General features: G+C 37.1%; 1 protein-coding gene across 1 annotated transcript in view; it reads left to right on the top strand.

Moving 5' to 3' along the window:
• The window catches only part of LOC126748530 (rho GTPase-activating protein 7), a 448,556-nt gene extending 432,728 nt beyond the window's left edge, over window positions 1-15,828 (top strand). The window contains exons 9-14 of the mRNA XM_050457835.1: window positions 235-465; window positions 7,488-7,809; window positions 7,929-8,176; window positions 8,254-8,562; window positions 9,946-10,241; window positions 10,859-15,828. Of these exons, the coding sequence (XP_050313792.1) occupies window positions 235-465; window positions 7,488-7,809; window positions 7,929-8,176; window positions 8,254-8,562; window positions 9,946-10,241; window positions 10,859-11,587 (2,135 nt within the window). The 3' untranslated portion in view covers window positions 11,588-15,828. The remainder of the gene's footprint in view (window positions 1-234; window positions 466-7,487; window positions 7,810-7,928; window positions 8,177-8,253; window positions 8,563-9,945; window positions 10,242-10,858) is intronic.
• Window positions 15,829-18,751: the final 2,923 nt, after the last annotated feature.

Raw genomic sequence — 18,751 nt, 5'->3', positions numbered from 1 at the left:
ACGGAGCTGTAAATATTTGCAATATTTAGGATAGATAATGCTCAGGTCTAAGCAAAATATGTCACCTGATTTATTAAACTAGCAATAAATTAAGAAGTATATGCATTAAAAATGTTCCGACTCAGCCATCGTGCTTTCTTATAAAATGTATATGTAGAGAATTTTATGTTTATAAAATTCTTTATATCACACTTTCAAATGACAATTTGATGCATTCATAATTTACCTCGACAGATATGCAATTTCCTATCGACATTTCCCAAGCAGCCCAAGATCATCCCTTATTAGACAGCGACGTATTGCACTCACTTTTTCGGCGATTACAAATACTTAATAGTTGTGCACATTTACACCAGCAGCGTGTAACACATACCGATGAATCTGATGATGAGCACTGCGCATTAAGCGAAAATTGGACCTATCAACGCGATGTGCGCAGATGGAGTAGAACCTGTACAGGTCCAAGTAAGTACCAAACATTTATTTTGCTTTTTTTACAATTTAATCATCAAGGTATGGTTTTTTTTTTTAATTTGTTTTCTATTGATGCTATAATTTTCGAGTAAAACCACGATATGGAAAGAAAATATCACGAAATTTATTGTGTACTTCAAATTAATGGTGTACGCTCTCCCTGACAGAATTCTATTTTATTCTCTTCCTAGGCAGCAAAGAATTATCTTAAGTTGATTAATTATCTTAAAGATGTAAGTCATCATTCAAGATGCTCTTAGATTGGTTATTCGTAACATTCTGTTTACAACTGAGTGAGCGTAAGATTTACAGCCAAATTCAAAAAAGTCATTATTATTCAAGAACAGTAAGTTTAAATATACATGAGGATGTCGAGCCATGTGTATTACGAAAAAAAAAACGAATCAATTATTGTTTTTTTTCTACATGTTATGAAATCAATATAAATATTTACGTGTGGTGAACAAGAAAGATCTAGACTATTATGAAAAGTACCATAACATCTAAGCATGAAGTCGACGAAGATGAAGGTGCTGACGTGATCTGCGAGATTCCAATAATTCCAAACCAAACAGTCGGCGACTTTCATGACCTTTAGGCCTTGGATTAACTGAATATTTTATGGCCGCGAATGCAATAACGAATACGCAACTTTTGAGAACGATGTCTAGTAGAGATCTTAAACAGCGATTAATTATTTAAATATAATGTTTTAACTATATGGACGCATTAGCGGATCTGTATCGGCGCACTCAAACTCTTCAACCAAACATGGCCAACGTGTCGCCGAACATCCTGATGGCTTTTTCAAAACGTCTTCTAAAAATGAAGATCCGCTACAGCATCAGGAACGATCTTATGTACCTCTGGTGAGTGGTGAAATGAAAATGCAGTGTCTCGGTTGAAAGAAAAAAAATCAAAGGTGTTAAGTAACAAGATCGTGGTAGCTAAATGATATAACAAATGCCGTTATAACAAATAATGGCACCTGGAAGCTTGCGTCGAACTATTTTCTAAAGAATTCAATTATTTTTCGATTGAAAGCGTCTTAACCGTAACAGAGTTGTGCGAAAAAAAATGCACCCAACAACCAACACAAATTTGCAACGAGAAACTCATGATTGCTGTCCGAATAATGATAATGTCCGAACGCTAAGGCTCCAAGAACATACGCAAAAACTAGAAAAAAAAGTGTAATACAAAAACTGGGACGTTCTAGGTCTTAGTGAAACAAGACTAAATAGAGAATTAGCTACCACCCTCAAATCTGGGCACTTATTACATCAGCACAACTATCAAATAGGGGGCTCATACCTGTTTGATACCGTCAAATAGGGGTGAGGAACAGAGTTAGACGCCTAAAAAACAGAGTACATCCTGTTGGAAGTTTACAGATAGTGCAGGTGTAAACCTCAACTAGTACCTCTGATGAAAGCATCTTGTCGAACTTGCATTGTCTTATTTATTTAATGTAACACGACGTTTTGGTTGGTAAGTATCTCCAACCGTTATCAAGGTCAAGGTATCTCCAACCGTTATCAACCGTCATCACGTATTATAAAGATGATCAAGGAGGAGGAACACATCAGCTACCTGCGAGAGACGAGAGACGCCAATGTCATTCCTACTGGTCTACGGCTCAAAACCGCTATACCAGGTGGAAGATCAGAACGTATTCTTGAACGTGCTAGTATGGAGCTGCTGCGATCTCAACTTAGCTACCACCGTTGGAAGAAAGCACAAATAGAAATCGAATGCATTCAGCGATTCGAAGAAATCAAAGAAGTTACATTGGAGGAAGACTATCAACCAATCTTTGACAAAATAGACTTCGCTTGCCAGAAACTAAGAGAAAAGCTAAGAGCAGGCCACCTTTCAAAACTCCAAATCTTAAATCCAGACGAACCAACAGGACTCAACCAGCACCAACCTCTAACCTCCCCGCCACCATCATTAATGTGTCAAAAAGAACCCTTACCGATGCTGAACAAAAAGTGTTAAACAGAGGACTAAACTTCGCCATATCCTCAAAACCATCCTTTATAGACATAGTGTCTTCAGTAGAATCAATCCACCTACCACGTCCTGAGGCCGATGAATTTCGACACGAGGTAAGGGTTACTCTGGACTCACTTAAAAAACAGAAACCTTCGCAGAACATCAGCAAAGAAGAGGAAACAGCTCTCAGGAATCTCAAAAGTGAAAAGAACATCAAAATTCTTCCTGCAGATAAGGGCAATGCAACTGTGGTTATGGACCTGGAAACCTACGAAAACAAGGTTGAGGAAGTTTTGAACAAAGGCGAATACAGGCTACTATCTAAGGATCCGACGACAACCATAGAAGGTCGAATTTACAGAGCACTTAAGAAGTACTCCTCAACATTGTCGGATGCGGTACGCTCTAGGCTGACACCACATTATAGCAAACCTCCACACCTATACGGACTACCCAAGATTCATAAGGAGCAAATGCCTCTGCGGCCCATCACGAGCTCTAGAAATTCGCCGACATCAGAACTCTCGAAATTCCTATTGGAGATCATTAGACCGATCCAGGGAAACGCAGCGTCTTTCGTGCGAAACTCTGCCCACTTTGTAGACCTTCTTGGAGGGATCGAAGTCGAGACCAATGACAGATTGATGAGTTTTGATGTCGAAAGTCTCTACACCAATGTACCCATAGGAGAGTCTCTTAACATCATCCGAGACAAACTAAGCAAGGATGTAGCTTTCTCAACTCGGACCACACTGCCTCTGGACGGGGTGATGGAACTTTTGGAGATCTGTCTTCGTAATTCTTACTTTCAGATCAAGGATAGATTCTACGCCCAAGACGAAGGACTTCCAATGGGTTCATCTCTTTCCCCAGTAATAGCAAACATCTTCATGGAATGGTTCGAGGAACATGCAATAGATGCCTCCCATTGCAAACCCAAGCTTCGATATGTGGACGACACCTTCATCATCGGGGATAAAGAGGAAAAAGCACTTCAGGATTTTCTGCTTCACCTCAACAACTTCAGACCAACAATCAAGTTCACGATGGAAACAGAGAAGGACTCAGCTCCACCTTTCCTAGATGTCCTCGTTAAAAAGGTCGGTGGAAATCTACGAACTTCAGTTTATAGAAAACCAACACACACGGGCCAGTATCTTCACTATGAGTCCAACCATCCTGCAACCACCAAAGTAGGCATCATAACATCCCTCTACAATAGAGCTCGAACCATCTGTAGAAGCGACGAGGAACTCAAGACTGAAGTGGATACCATCTACAAAGACCTACAACAGAATGGATATCCAAAGAAGCTAATAAGTAGGACCATCCAAAGGACGCGTCCAAATCCAATCAGAGACGAGGCCACCACGACAACCAGACTTCTACCCATACCTTACATTAGGGGTACATCGGAACAAATCCGACGCATTGCCAGCAAGTACAATATTAGAACTGCCTTTAGATCTAGCACCACTGTCAGAAGAATATTAGAACTGCATTTGGTAGCACCACTATCAGAAGCGTGGTATCAAAGACCAAACCAGATGGCCTGTTGGATACCAAAAATTGCGTCTACCAGATCCCATATGAGTGCGGTGACTCATACATAGGTGAAACGAAGCGCCCCCTAGAAGTCAGAGCGAAGGAACATCGCAGCTGGACCCAAAGAGGAGAGGTTTCCAAATCCGGAATAGCAGAGCACGCGTGGTATAATGGACACAATATCCATTGGTCAGAAGTCAAGATTCTGCACAAGGAACAGCACTGGCGGAAGAGGAAGTTCGTAGAGGCAGTTTTCATTTCACAGAATCAGGGGATCTTCAGCCAGCCAAGCGTCGATGTACCCAACATCTGGAAGCCTCTACTCTCAGGACAGTGTAGGATCTAGAGAGAGGCGTGTCCTCCCCCCAACTCTTTTTACGGATGACTTTCCTTTCCACATCGCTGCACACATCTAGTATATAAGCCTATAGAATAGTAGTTTGCTGTCAGTTTACACTTGATAACGGTTGGAGATACTTACCAACCGAAACGTCGTGTTACATTAAATAAATAAGACAATGCAAGTTCGACAAGATGCTTTCACTGTACCATTGTCTATCACCTTCAAAAATAGTACCTCTGATGTTGAATATATCGAACAGCTATATGAAGACATTTCTATTAAACAAAAAACCACGAGTACCGCGAAGTACGCTATAATTATGGGGGATTTTAATTCTCAGATCGTCCAAAACACCAGTGACGATATCCCAAGTGTGGCCTTGGTCAGAGAAACGGAAGAGGAGATGTACTAATAAACTAGTACAGAAATGAAAATGTATACTGTAGGAATTCGTTTTTTCGAAAGTTTCTACAGAGAAGATGGACTTGGAGAAGCCTATGCGGTGAAGTTAGGAATGAAATTGAATATATCCTGATGAATAAAAAGGATATATTCTAGGATGTTGACTTCCAGATGTCCATGACAGTTTTAAACCGATTTGTTATTTGCAGCGACCACCGAATAATCCGATTAATCATAAAAAATTAATACAAGATTCGAAAGAAATAAGAGACGGACACAAAAATATGCAACATTAAAAGCTTTGAGTTGGAACAAAGCAACTTTTCAACGTATGTCAAATTCTAAACCAGGTGACTCCATCAACACTTACACCAGGAATAGACAAACTTATACTCAAATAGTATCTGCTTCAAACAAAGGGGACATTTGAGTAAAATCGAAAAGAAATAAATGGATCGATAAAAGCAAGAATCTAAAAATCTTAGCAAAGAAACAAACAGAAACATCCGAAAAGATCTAAGAAACCATAACAATTAAAAAGCCAATCGAAGTTAATAAAAGTGTAAAAGTTCTAAGATCCAAACTAGCAAAAATGAATAGTAAAAAACAAACAGGTATTTAGCGATCATAGGGAGATGGTGACTGCTGTTTAAGATGTCTACAAAAGTCTCTACAGTTCTAGGGCCATCAATACGACAGGAAAATAATACAAAATGTAGGATCTGAAGAGGTCCCAGAAATAAATATAGGAGAATTGGAAACAGCACTACATCAAATAAAAGACAGAAGAAGTCCAGGAGAAGATCAAATCAAATCGAAATTATCAAAATAGATGAGACACTGAGGGAGCATGTAAGGTTATTGCTTAATGAATATTTAATGGAAGGAAAATCCCAATTAAGTGGCAAAATGCAGTCAAAAGTCATGCTATTAGATAAGAAAGGGGACAGAAACAAAAATATATATTTATCAGAGAGTTAGAACTCTTACTGAAAAAGACAGACAACGCAAGGATCGACCCTAAATACTCACGCCTTATCAAACATCTATAATAACGCTTCCATTCGTGTAGAAATAGATGAAGATTTAAAAACAGGCAAGATTCCCATCAAAAGAGGAGTAAAACAGGGAGACACCATCTTACTAAAACTTTTTACCCTTGACTTCACAGCAAGGATACGGAATTAATATTGATGAAGTGCGTCTAAACCATTTACGATTTGCCGACGATATTTGGGTCATTGCCAACACAGGCGAAGAGCTTAAAACCATGCTTTGGGAACTTTATGGAACATCGCTATAAAATGAACTTAAGAAACATCATACAGATATCAAGTACAGAAGATATCCAGGTAACTGTTAACGACTAAGCCCTCCGTAGAAGAATATATTTACTAAGGCCAGAAAATTTAGCTTGGCAAAGAAAATCAATCTTCTGAAATCACTAGAAGCCCCCTCCTGGGCAGCTTTTGGCAAACTAGGATTTATCCTTAAATCTCATGAATTTCCTATAAATTTTAAAAGGAAAGTGTTTGACTCCTGTATGATGCCGGTGTACTCGAGACAATGGCAATAACCCTCAAATTTTCCAATAGGCTGCACACCACCCAACATGCAATGGAGAGGGCTATAACAGAAATGTATCAACAATGAAATACCAAAATACAATTTCTTTTAGTGGTTTGTGTTTTTTGTAAAAAAAATTGTCAATCCAGACATCAGTCATAGATCTTCATTCCTCGGTCTCCAAGACCGGTCTCTCCCCACCTCTCTCCGAGATGGCGTAACCCCTTAAGAGACAGACAAATAGCCACAGTAGTAATAATAAGTTTATTACAAAATTTAATATAACCCGCAAGTACGGCACTGCTTTGAAGACTACGTTAGGAAAAAATGTTTTTTCTTGTCATTTCTTCACATCTGTCTCAATATCTTTTGATCTTATGTAATCTCATCCCGATTTACTTGAACTCTCCCTATCTTATCCTATTTATATCCTCATCTTATCTCCATTTCTCTTACTTTTGTTTCTGTTTCTATTTTTTCTATTTTTTCATGCTATTTTGTGTTATTAAGGAAGAAAATGTTTTTTAAGTTCTAAGGTTTCCATGAAAATCTTATCTTACCTTAAAATGTTTAATTTTCTTTACCCTCTGGATTACTGCTTCTAAGGCTAACACAACCTCCAACATGTTGAGGTACAACTGAAATGGAGATGGGCTAGTCATATAGCAAGACAGGATGACCAAAGATGAGCACAAAGGATAATCATGTGGCACTCAAGAGAGACCAAACGAAGCATCGGTAGACCCCAGAGGCGATATCCAAAATGTTGCAGAAAGGAATTGGATCCGAACTGCTAGGGATAGAAGAGCGTGGAAAGGTTTGGAAGAGGTCTACACCAGGAGTGGATAAACATGGGATAAGAAAAAGACGCCTTTGAATTAAGTCTGTCTGGATTTTAAAACCACAAATATGAATATCGCTTGTGTATGAATGCTCCTTACGTATAGATGCGTTGCAAATATACACTGCTCCCTATGATTCAATTCCCATGTTATTAATTTGGGCTCTCTATGGATGTAACCACAAATATTTAATTAAAATCTACTGTGTAGTGAAATTAGTTTTTTTCTTAATTTTCGTCCACACTTTCGAACAAAACTCTAATCTGTCCTAGAATTTTAGAATATGGACACTAAATATTAATATAATTTCATTTCAGTTAATATTGAGGATATCAGTAAGCGACTGGAAATTAGTAGTTTGTCAAGTCAAGATAAAGATGACGTTTTTGAAAAATGCACACAATCGCCAAAGGAACGGTTACGTAGAGCGGGATCTAGTAAATTCAGACGACGTAAAGATGGAGCATGTTTAAGCGAGCGAGATGCTACTTTAGAATCAGTTTCACCGATAGGAAGTTTAAAAACTTTACAGCTAAATCATATTTCTGACACTGAAATTACACCTCACCATCACAGTAGGGTGAGAACCAAAAGTCTTGATAAAAGTGAAGGTTGGGTAGCTCCACCAGCGGTAGATAGGTAAGTCTAAGATCAGCAAAATGAGTTTCAAAAAGTTATTACGTTTAACTGATATAAATATGCTAATTATTATATTTAAAAAAGTTATGTTTAGCTCATATGGATATTCTTATTTTAAGGGTAATATGGCATAAGGTGGCATCAGAAACAGAAGCTGGGCAATTTAATGTCAGTGATGAAGCTACTGAGGAGTCAGGGGTTGAAATTTGTTTACATAATGTTTCAGCAACTCAATTCCAAATTTTAAAGAAGCTTGCGCTGCTAAAACTTACTGCTCAAATGGAAAAACATTGTCCTTCTCATAGAACAGGCCGAAACTGGGATTTACCAAAACTTATTAGAAAAATAAAGGGGCCTGCTTACAAAGGTAAGTAGCCTTAGTTAACATTTCTAACAGCGCAAATTAACACAGCATGTATGTTCTATGAATTGCAATATTTTTAGATAAAAACGTATTTGGCGTACCACTGACAATAACATTACAAAGAACGGGCCAAGTATTACCAAGGAATATTGAAGAGGCGTTACACTGGTTACAGCAAAACGCCGCCGATCATGTTGGGATTTTTCGAAAGCCGGGAGTTAAATCGAGGATTCAAGCCTTAAGAAATGTTGTTGAAACTAGTAATTGTGTTGATTACTCTACTCAGCAATCGTATGATGTAGCTGATATGATAAAGCAATATTTCAGAGATCTACCCGAAAGACTTCTAACTAACAAAATGTCCGAGACCTTCATTCTTATCTTCCAATGTAAGTATACATATTGTCGTTAATAAGTATTTTTGCATTAAAGATACTTAATTACTAGAATTTTAACGAATCCTATAGTAACTAGCAGTATAGGCTATACAGGGTATCCCAAAAATATACCGACAAACTTCAAGGTGTGGTAGGGGACATCAAAACAAATATTTTTTCTAGTCATAGGTCCATAGGTCCATTTTGCCATAGGACCGCAAATAAGTCGTTTGGGCTCTAGAGCAGAAAAACTATTTTTGGTGCTATTATTTTGCGCATTAACTGAATCGCTATTTACAGTGCATTCCGAACATTCGCAGCTTAGGATCGTCAGAAACATTATTTTTTTAAATTAGTTGACATTTTCATCAACTTGCATTAATTTAAAATTTGTATTAAAATGGCAAATAAATTTTCATTTGAAGAATATAATGCCGATATGCATCTGGCTTACGCTGCAGCTCTGTGCACTGGAAGAAAAGCAGCTCACTCATATCAAGAGATATCCAATTTGTAAGCAACCTCATCATACAATATTTTCTTCTATCCATCGTCAGGATCGCCTCGGAGAGACTGGAATATTAAGACGTCCTGGTATTACTGGTCGCCCAAGAATAGCTCGTACAGTTCAGATTGACGAAGAAGTATTACACCTTGTAACCACCACTCCGTAACTAATCTACAAGTTTTCGTATAATTGCACACCAGATAGGATCTTTTAGGAATTCGGTACATCGAGTTATTCGAGTATTCGGTAATTTTTAAAGAATATTGTCTTCAGATGAGGCATGTTTTACGCGCGATGGTTAATTCAATAAAAATAAAAATATGCACGCTGTGGCCCATAGAAGTCACCACCAACAATTTTCTGTAAACATCTGGGCTGGGATCTTTGGTAGAAAATAATTGTTCTAGTGATCTCAACCCACTAGATTTTTTTCTTAAGAGTTATTAAAAAAGTTTAGCCTACAAAACTCCTTTTTCTAATGACAAACATCTGCTAGCCAGGATAATGGCTGGCTCTACCTATGTAGAAGCTATTCCCAGAATGTTCCGAAGAATTCGCGACTCAATGACCCAAGTCACCCTCAAGACCCAGTTCAATCTTTGCGTTGAAGCTAGTGGTCGGCATTTTGAGCAACTATTGTAAATAATAATTCATTTATTAATAAACAAAATAATGATTAAACTGTACTGCAAAGAGCGATTCAGTTAATGAGCAAAATAATAGTACCAAAAATATTTGTTTTGATGTCCTCTACCACCTCTTGAAGTTTGTCGGTATATTTTTGGGATATGCTGTATACCTTTTTGTTTTTTGCTTCAAGAGTCTTAAAAGTTATGTAGTAATCAGACTTGTATGTTTTTCTCACATTCTCAAAATATCATTTTTAGATATTCAACCTCAGCTTCTTCGAGAATCGGTTCTTTGGGCACTTTTACTTATGCCAGACGAGCACCTAGAAGTAGTCGAAGCACTTCTTTACTTTCTACTCACAATTTCTAAGCAATCTGGGGTCAACCAAATGAATGAGAGTAACCTTGCCATGTGTTTTGCTCCATCACTTTTTCACTACTCTCAGGTCTATAAGCAAAATGTTGGATCTCCTCACCCCAAGGAGCTTGCAGAAAATAAAGCAGGATATGATTGCTTACATTTTCTCCTAACAAATTTTAATAATTTATTTAAGGTAAGTTAAGTGACGTTAGGTTTATGCCTAACTCAGGTCTTGGGTAAACACATCAATGTACGAATTCGTAATAACAAATTTGCCACAAAATAAAAAGAGTAAGGTAGCATTTCTCCCGCTTCCTCTCTCTCTCTCTGCTAACTAGAGTTTCACTCAAATTAAATGTAAAGAGAGGACTGACTGCTTGTGGGATTCGAAAGTTTTTAATAGCGTATGAACGTCACCGTTCACTACGAAAAAATAAATTTCCACTCCAAGCGACCAGCGCAAGTGGAGAATCGGTAAAACATTGTTGTTCTCGTAACTTAAGTATTTGCCTTCTGTAACGTGTTCATGTATGGGTAATTCCGCACCCAAGACCTGAGATGGTCAGATATACTGAGATAAATAGAAACATATTCGAAAGAAAGAAATACAAAAAAATCTACGTCATTCTATATGTAGATTATACTAATGTCATATTTCCATTCACCAAGAAAACAGAGCGAATCAGCACAATCGTTTTTAAATTTCCATTTTTTAACGAGTTAACCATAATCGAATAAGATAATTGAATTAAAATTATTATTCTATATTTTTGGAAATAACTTATATTTTAAACCAATTTAAATTTTTAGATACCCCAACACTTTATTAAGCAATGTAAGTCAAACGAGATCAAGGTCACAAAGGCGAAGCTACTAAATGACTTAGGAAGCGAGCGGGGAGGTTGGCGGGAATACTTAGGTGAATGTCAAGCAAATTTACTTAAAGAGGTAAAGGAAAAGCAACGAGGCTGGTATTCAGTACCAAGCCATCACGCAAGAGTAGAAGTATCATACAAGAAAGTCGCAGATGGAATACCTTTACGATTATGGAAGGTAAGCGCAGAGATAGATGCACCTCCTTTAGAAGTACTTCACCGAATACTTCGAGAAAGGTACGTCTGGGACCCAAACCTGCGCTCCGCAAAAACCGTTGTTCAATTGGATTGTCGAAGTGAAGTCTTTCAGTTTGTCCGAGCAAGCATACCTCCCCGTCCAAGCGAGGAGTATTGCGTAGTGCGTACGTGGCGTACCGATCTGTCAAAGGATGGTTGCCTGCTAGTTGAAACGTCTGTGGAGTACCCTGAAGCTTTGCCTGCGCCTAATTCCTGCAGAGGTCTAGTACTAGCCTCACGTTATCTTGTGGAGCCTTGTGGTTCGGGGCGATCAAAGCTTGTTCACTTGTCAAGAGTAGATACTATGGGCAGATCTCCGGAATGGTACCAAAAACACTATGGGCATTTACAAGCGCTCTATTTAGTAAACATTCAAAATTCTTTTTCCGGTCATCAAAATACTATGGGGCCGGAAAGCAAAGTCTAGAGCGTAACCAAAGACTGTACATATAGTACCAATAAGTACCATTAAACTTAGTTTAATGTAGTTAGTGTTTAACTAGGTAATATTTTATTTTTATAACAAAATTTTCTGAATATAAATTATATTTAATAAAAAATCTACAAATCTACAAAATACAGAGCGAAATTGTACATTTAACTTAATGAACACATTTATTTTTTGTTTTAATTGTTTTTTTTTTATTAATATGGGGTGATCCAAAAAAAATATAGGACAAAGTAATGTGTATAATATTCTTCTTATTTGATCATGCTCTTAAGACCTGTCACACCTGTGAAAGCTATCCTCGAAACCGCCCTTAAAGCGTTCGTCGCATTAGTTAGTAGGTCCCTTGTTTGTACATCACAGTCAGGGTAATTTAAGCGGCATATTTAATTTTGGAAACAGCCAAACGTCGCAGAAAGCTATTTCTAAAAGGAGGCTGAGGAAGCTGTTAAGTATCATATTTTGTTCAATATTGCAGCACGAAGATCGCATTTGCTGACGCGGTATCGTGGTAAAGCAGCCAATTACCGCTTGCTTAAAACCGTGACTGTTTTCTTCTTGTTGCGTCACAGAATCTTTTCATAACTTAAGATAACATTCCTAGGGTACTGTATAAAAAATATAACTGATGATGCATCTAAATGTTTATTGTCGAAGGACGCCTAGAGCGTGGATGACTATCAACACATCAATATCTTTCAATCGTTTATACCACTCTCTTACTTATGTGCTTATATTCTTATCTTCAAATACTGTCTGCGTTATTTCGGTAATCTTTGCATAACTCTTTTCGAGTTAGTAAAATTTAATACAAAGTTGTATCAATTTTTTTTCTCCGTTTTTTTTTTCAAAATGCGATGGACGCAAAAAAGATACTAGTAAACAGGCGCACGGTATTTACACACCAAAGGTTTGCTAGTATTCACACATTTCGTGAATATTAATTGTTACGCCTTACAAAGATCGCTTGGAGGCGCAGAGAGGTAAAACTAGTTGGATATTTTTGAAGCAGGCATACCAGGCATGCTTCCCGTAAATAATTGAAGGGACCACAAAATATCTCAAAGTTGAAAATTTGCGAAGATTCCCAATGTTTGTTATGTATGATTGGATCACCCTGTATAAATTTAAACCAGTTAAATGTTACTAGAAACAAAAATACTGATTTTTTCGATAATATAAATATACTTGAATTTGTTCTAAATTGTAGACTTGCACTATATATAGCTCATTAATACTCGGGTTGCGATATGTATGTCAAGCGTTAAATTATGTGGTAAGAGCGAAAATGTTACCGATTAAAAAATAGACATAATTTTAAAATATTGATATGATTATATTAAATAAATATGACTAGGTATGTCACTTAATTATTTTTTCAAATTTTATGATAATCAAATTTAATAAATTAGACATTAATATATTTTTATAAAATTAATATCTTCTATTTTGAAATATAGTTATAAACATACGCATATTAAAAGCTCTATATTTGTTTTTTATATTATTACGTACATAATTGTTTTTATCCCGTTTTCTATTCAGTGCCTAACACGCAACTAACCGTTTTCTGTATATTTTAGTAGATAGGTTTAGTAATTAATAAAAGTAAACATAGTAATTATTTGTATCATAGTAATTACATGTAGATATGCAAAATTCAGGGTACTATCGTAAATAATAATAAATACTTTCTTTTGAAATAAAAAAAAAAATAATCTGGACTAAATTTGTCGTTACCATAGTCATTATTCCATAGTCAACAGTTATTAATATATACCAGAGTAGCCCAAATTCGCCATTCCAATGGAAAACCATGTAAAACTTTTGTAATTCTAAGCAACATCCTGCTATGCCGACTCTATTTGGTGTGTCAAAAAGGTGCTGTCAAAGTTTAAGGGGTTTGTTTAACTTTTGAAGGACACCGCCCATATTTCTCTCCTTCAAATATACTTTTTTGTAGGCTCATGTATTATTTTTCTAATTATGATTTTCTGTTTACTTATACGTGAAAAACTCGTATTTCGTAAGGAGGATTTTTTTGTGAGATGTGGTCTTGTAAGAGCACACATGGAAGTGTAAGATATTCGGTAGCCAAAGAGGCTGTTAGGCTCGTTTTGAAATAAATCCTAAAAGAGCCAAAATCTGAATCTCCAATGGCGGCTGAATTGAGAATTTGCTCCATAGTTATTTAGAACGTTGTTCTTATATTACAAACACCATAACAAAAATAATTAATATTCTGATTAATAATCTTCTTTCGTTTATTTCCATGTCATAATTATACATAAAGGATATTTTGGTAAGAGCGTAAGATTTCAGTGTTCAATAAAACATGGTTTTCTGTAGCCAAAGCATTAAAATATTTATTGATTTAGAAAATATACATTTGGGATTTATGTATAAAACAAAACATCTTCTAAATCCACCACGGCTTTGGTGACATACATATGTGTACTTTTTTTAACGAAAATTTCAATTATTGTATACATGTGGAAGTGTATCATTGATGCAGAGTCTAATTTCGGTTTTAAATGCTTCGATGGTTGGAAGCTTATTAGCATAACCCTGTGACTTCAGATAATCCTACCCCACAACCAGAAGTCTAAAGGCGTTGAATCGTCGAGGACAACTCTGGTCACCAAATCAGGAAATGCCCGATGAGGAGCAGATTGGTGCAAGATCGTTAATGCTTTACGAGTGGTATAACATTCGGCACGGTCCTGCTGAAACCACATACCGTCAAGGTCAATAGCTTCCAAATGAGGCACAAGAAACTGTGTTATCATAGCATGATTATATTCGCTATTCACCGTTACTGCGTAACTTCGTTTTTAAAGAAAAACGGTCCAATTATTCCTCCAGAATATAATGCACACCATACAGTGACACGTTGTGGATGCATTGTTTTCTACAGCGCATAGGGCTTCTAATTGACCCGCCTTGCTTCCACCGAGGGTTACCAAAGGCCAATACCTTTGAAAAAAGCAATGAGGCATTTTGGTTTGAACGACTTAATGTTGCTGGGTAAGCTGTAGGTGTTACACAGATATTTGAACTATAATACCTATAATACCTATGGTGTGAAGGTGGCATCTTAAATGCAGTGTCCACCTGTCACTAGCCCGATTTCGTGTTTCTTTAAGTGCAATAGTTGTCTGGTGAGACAGGCAAACGGCCCATCTATGGAAGCATACATCCATCCAAGCGTCCATCTTTAGAGGGTTTACCGGCCGTTTTACGGATCTCAGTCTGACGAGGGAGACCGCATCCTCCGTGTGTGATCTTTTAGAGAAATTTTATTACCTCAATTGGCGTCTAATTACTAAATATTAGATTGAATTTTTTATTAATAAAATATCTTTAATTTAAGCAAAATTAAATATCTTAAAATTAATTTTTATATTTTTCTTAAGACGATTACATCACACGATTAGTTGTGATAGATATTGATTGATAGATGTAGTTGAAATCAAGAAAATATTTGTAGGTGCCTCCTAAAAATTACAGCTTAAGGAAATTTAGATTTAAATTTCTTAAATTAAAAATATCTTCATAATATACGAAATTCTACTATTTTCTTGACTGTAAATCATATTCGACTTAGTCCTAGACTACTTTGCACTTTCTCTAGAAACTGCGAACTTCAGAAGACAAATCCCAAAAGGAGCGTTATTTCTTGTTGCTCTCATTTAGTAAAAATAATAGCACTATTATAGAGAATCTAGAATGTAATATCCCTAATACCAGCCCTGCATTTAATAAAAACAAATTACCTTACAGACAAGGTAGTAACGTTACAAATGTATATGCGAGGAATTAATTGATCAAATCTTATTATCTCACCCTACTTCTTCTAATATAGAAAATTGCAAAATTCTATAAATTTTAAAGATGTAAGTTTGTACTTGGTTTTTCATTGGAACGGTTGCGGTATACCCTGTGTATTATTTTAAATGAATACTTATGGTCAAATCCTTAAGCGGGGTAAAAATCTCAAGTAGTCGACTGTAGAAGGTGGGCTTGTTTGTTAGGTGCCATGCTAGTCATAAATGAATAATTTTATTCAATTATAGCTGTACTCTTACACATCAAATTTACTGTTACTTAAGCTATAAATATTGTTTAATATGTTTTTACAGGCCAGTATTGTACGAATACTTGTATAACATTGTTATTATAATTTTATTAACTAATAAAATAAACTTGTGTTTACTGAATATTTATTGTTTGCATTTCCTTAATTACATGGTGATAAACTATTTGTTCCAACCATGGTCAGAGATGACAAAACAGCTAAAGAAAAACCGTCTAATAGCAGAATATAGATATTAATTTTTTCACCATTTATAACACTGCAAAGATTTAAAAAATTCTTAATAAAAGCATCTCCGTTAGTAGGTTAATTCTTTAGTATTTATTAAATTATTATTCCAGCAAATGGTAGTTACTACTAAACAATATAGGTATGCGTCCGGTGAAATTAGGATTGGGTGCAAAAATCAATGTATTGTTGCGTTTTTACCGTTCGTTAGGTGTAAATTAAACACTCGATGTATAAAAATAGTCAACTAATTTATTTTACACGCACGTAGAGACACTATCATTTAAAACTACTAGAAATATTTATTTACTAGTATTTATGTTGATTTTGAAAGTAGCACCAATATCCTCACTGGTCTCCGTGCGAGCTCCTTATATACTCGGCAGACCATTCCGGAAGATTTGCCGACCTTCCACGGTTCTTTAGAGACATCGTGTAGTGTGCCCACTTGTGTCATTCCCGAATGACAGCTGGTATTTACTCCTTCCCTAAGCGCAATTTGCCCCAAAACGATACGAAAGATGGTGGTTGTCGATATCGGCAGCACATCAGGACCTGCACGCCTGTAGACCTAAAGACACTTCTAACATGCTGCGAATCGTCCCCAAGTCCAAAATATTAAGTCCGCATGCGAGTTTGGTAATTGCTAGGCTTCTCAGATCTTTGACCTCATATACGTTCCTTCATCCGATCGCTGGCATCTTGAATGGAAATGTGCAGTTGACTATGAAAACATCCGATCGATAAGCCAGCTGGAATAAATGTAGAAACCTATCCTAGTCTTTATGGTGGATACAGACTACTTTGACCAAATACCGATTAATAGTTCTATTTATTCGTTCTACCATGCCATCTGACTGCGGGTGTAATGCAGAGGTTCTTATTTTCTCAATTCTATATGTCTTACAGACGTTCTGCAATAAGCTAAGTAAGTATTTAAATTTGCATCCTTGAACTAAATGTAACTCCAAAGATACATTTTTTTATGAAAACGTCGGCAGTGAGAGACAGTGGAGGCTTCATGCTTTGGTAAAGGGTATGACTTAACCCATTTGTCAAAGAAGTCCATCACGACCACGACGTACTTATATCCTACTGTTGATTCGGGAAATGGACCGGCAACGTTATTAGCAATTCTTTAAAAGGGACTTTGATGGATAACGGTGTACTGACGCATCAAAGCCTTCTGCTTTTTCTGCGGTCCATTACTTGCCGCACATACAACGCAGTTCCTGCACCAGTCCCTTACGTCTGCCTTGCTGTTAACCCAGGAAAATCTGTCCCTCACTTTCCCAGGGTCTTTGTTACTTCAAGATTCCCTCCTGACACACCGGCATGAATATCCTCTAACAACTTCGAAAGCCAACATTTAAGCATAACAATTTGTTTTCTTTCCTCTTTGCCGTCATAGTCAACCATTTTCCTCCGCAAGAATACATCTTCCAAAATTAGGGAGTTCCATTGTACCAATATGACTTGACACTGGGAGAATGCTTAACAACTTCTTCCCAAATTGGCTCACTCCATTTCATTATTCATGATAGGACTATCTTGATATCGGGGAGATCGTACTTTTGGTCTCTTATAAGTTATCCATTGTTTGCCAAGTATCATCGACGATAGTGGTTCTTAGTAACTGAGCATATTTTTTTCTTCCCGCTAGCAATGTTTGCAGTCCTCTGGACATGGTCTTTTTGATAGGCGATCTGCATGGGATGGATTCCATGGATTCTCCCTGCTTCTTGTTCAGTTTGAAAGTCAATCAGTCAATTTAATTTCAATCTCCTGTAGCATCTTTATCCATCTTGTCACTTGACCATCCGGATTTCTAGAATTAAGAAGCCATTTTAAGTCTGCATAGTTATTTCATAGCACGATCTTCCTCCCATAGAGATACTTATATAACTGCTCCATCGCTTTGACAGCAGCTCTCGGCGGGCGACGCAATAGTTACCGTCTGACTTGGACAGCGTCTTACTGAAATGACTTTTTCTTCTTGGCCATTTTGAATTTGAAACGGCATGGCTCCTATGTCCACATAGCGTCGGTAGTATGTGTTTATTTATGCACATGAGATTATTCTCAAGAAGCTGCGTAGCTTATGCTTGGCTTTGGGAACTGGCCAATCTTTGATAGTCTGAACCTTTGCTTTTCCAACCACACCTTCTTGACTGGAAACGACGTTACCCAGATACTGCATAGCTTTATTCCAAAATCTGGCTACAAAAAAGGTTCTTTTAGATTTTTTATAGGGTCCTCAAACGATTTTTTTATTACAATAATGTCATCAAGGGAAATCGGGCTTCCATTCTCTTAAAATCGTTTCCATCAGCCGTTCAAAAGTGACAAAAGCATTGCACAGTCCAAATGGCATCACGTTAAATTGCCATAATCTAGTATCTACGATAAAAGCCTCCATATACTGTGTACAACGTGTCATCAATGCGGGGAAGAGGATAACCGTAGTAAGATGACCGTAATCTACGCACAATCTGGTCGAGCCGTCTTTGTTGGCCATATTCTTAACAATATTATCAGCCGCCTTTGTCATAACTGATGATAATCTTTGAGCTGTCTTTCCAAGGAGCCTCCTCAACTCGCCGTTTTTTGAAAAGCGTATGAGAGTATGATTTTTTTATTTCTTTTGATATTCGTCATGGTCAATCCTACGAAGGGCTTTAGTTCTACTGGTTAAAGAGCGGCGGATCTCTTGACAAGGTATTCAGCGGTCTGCTGGGGTTGCGCCCCTTGATCCAGCCGACTTCTACCCTGTCTTTGAAAGAAGCTTCTACGAGGATGCGATGGCATTGTTGCACTTG

This window comes from Anthonomus grandis, chromosome 22, assembly GCF_022605725.1.
Source record: "Anthonomus grandis grandis chromosome 22, icAntGran1.3, whole genome shotgun sequence".
NCBI lineage: Eukaryota > Metazoa > Arthropoda > Insecta > Coleoptera > Curculionidae > Anthonomus > Anthonomus grandis.
The sequence above is the reverse complement of the archived record's forward strand: the minus strand, read 5'-3'. Positions and strand labels throughout refer to the sequence as shown.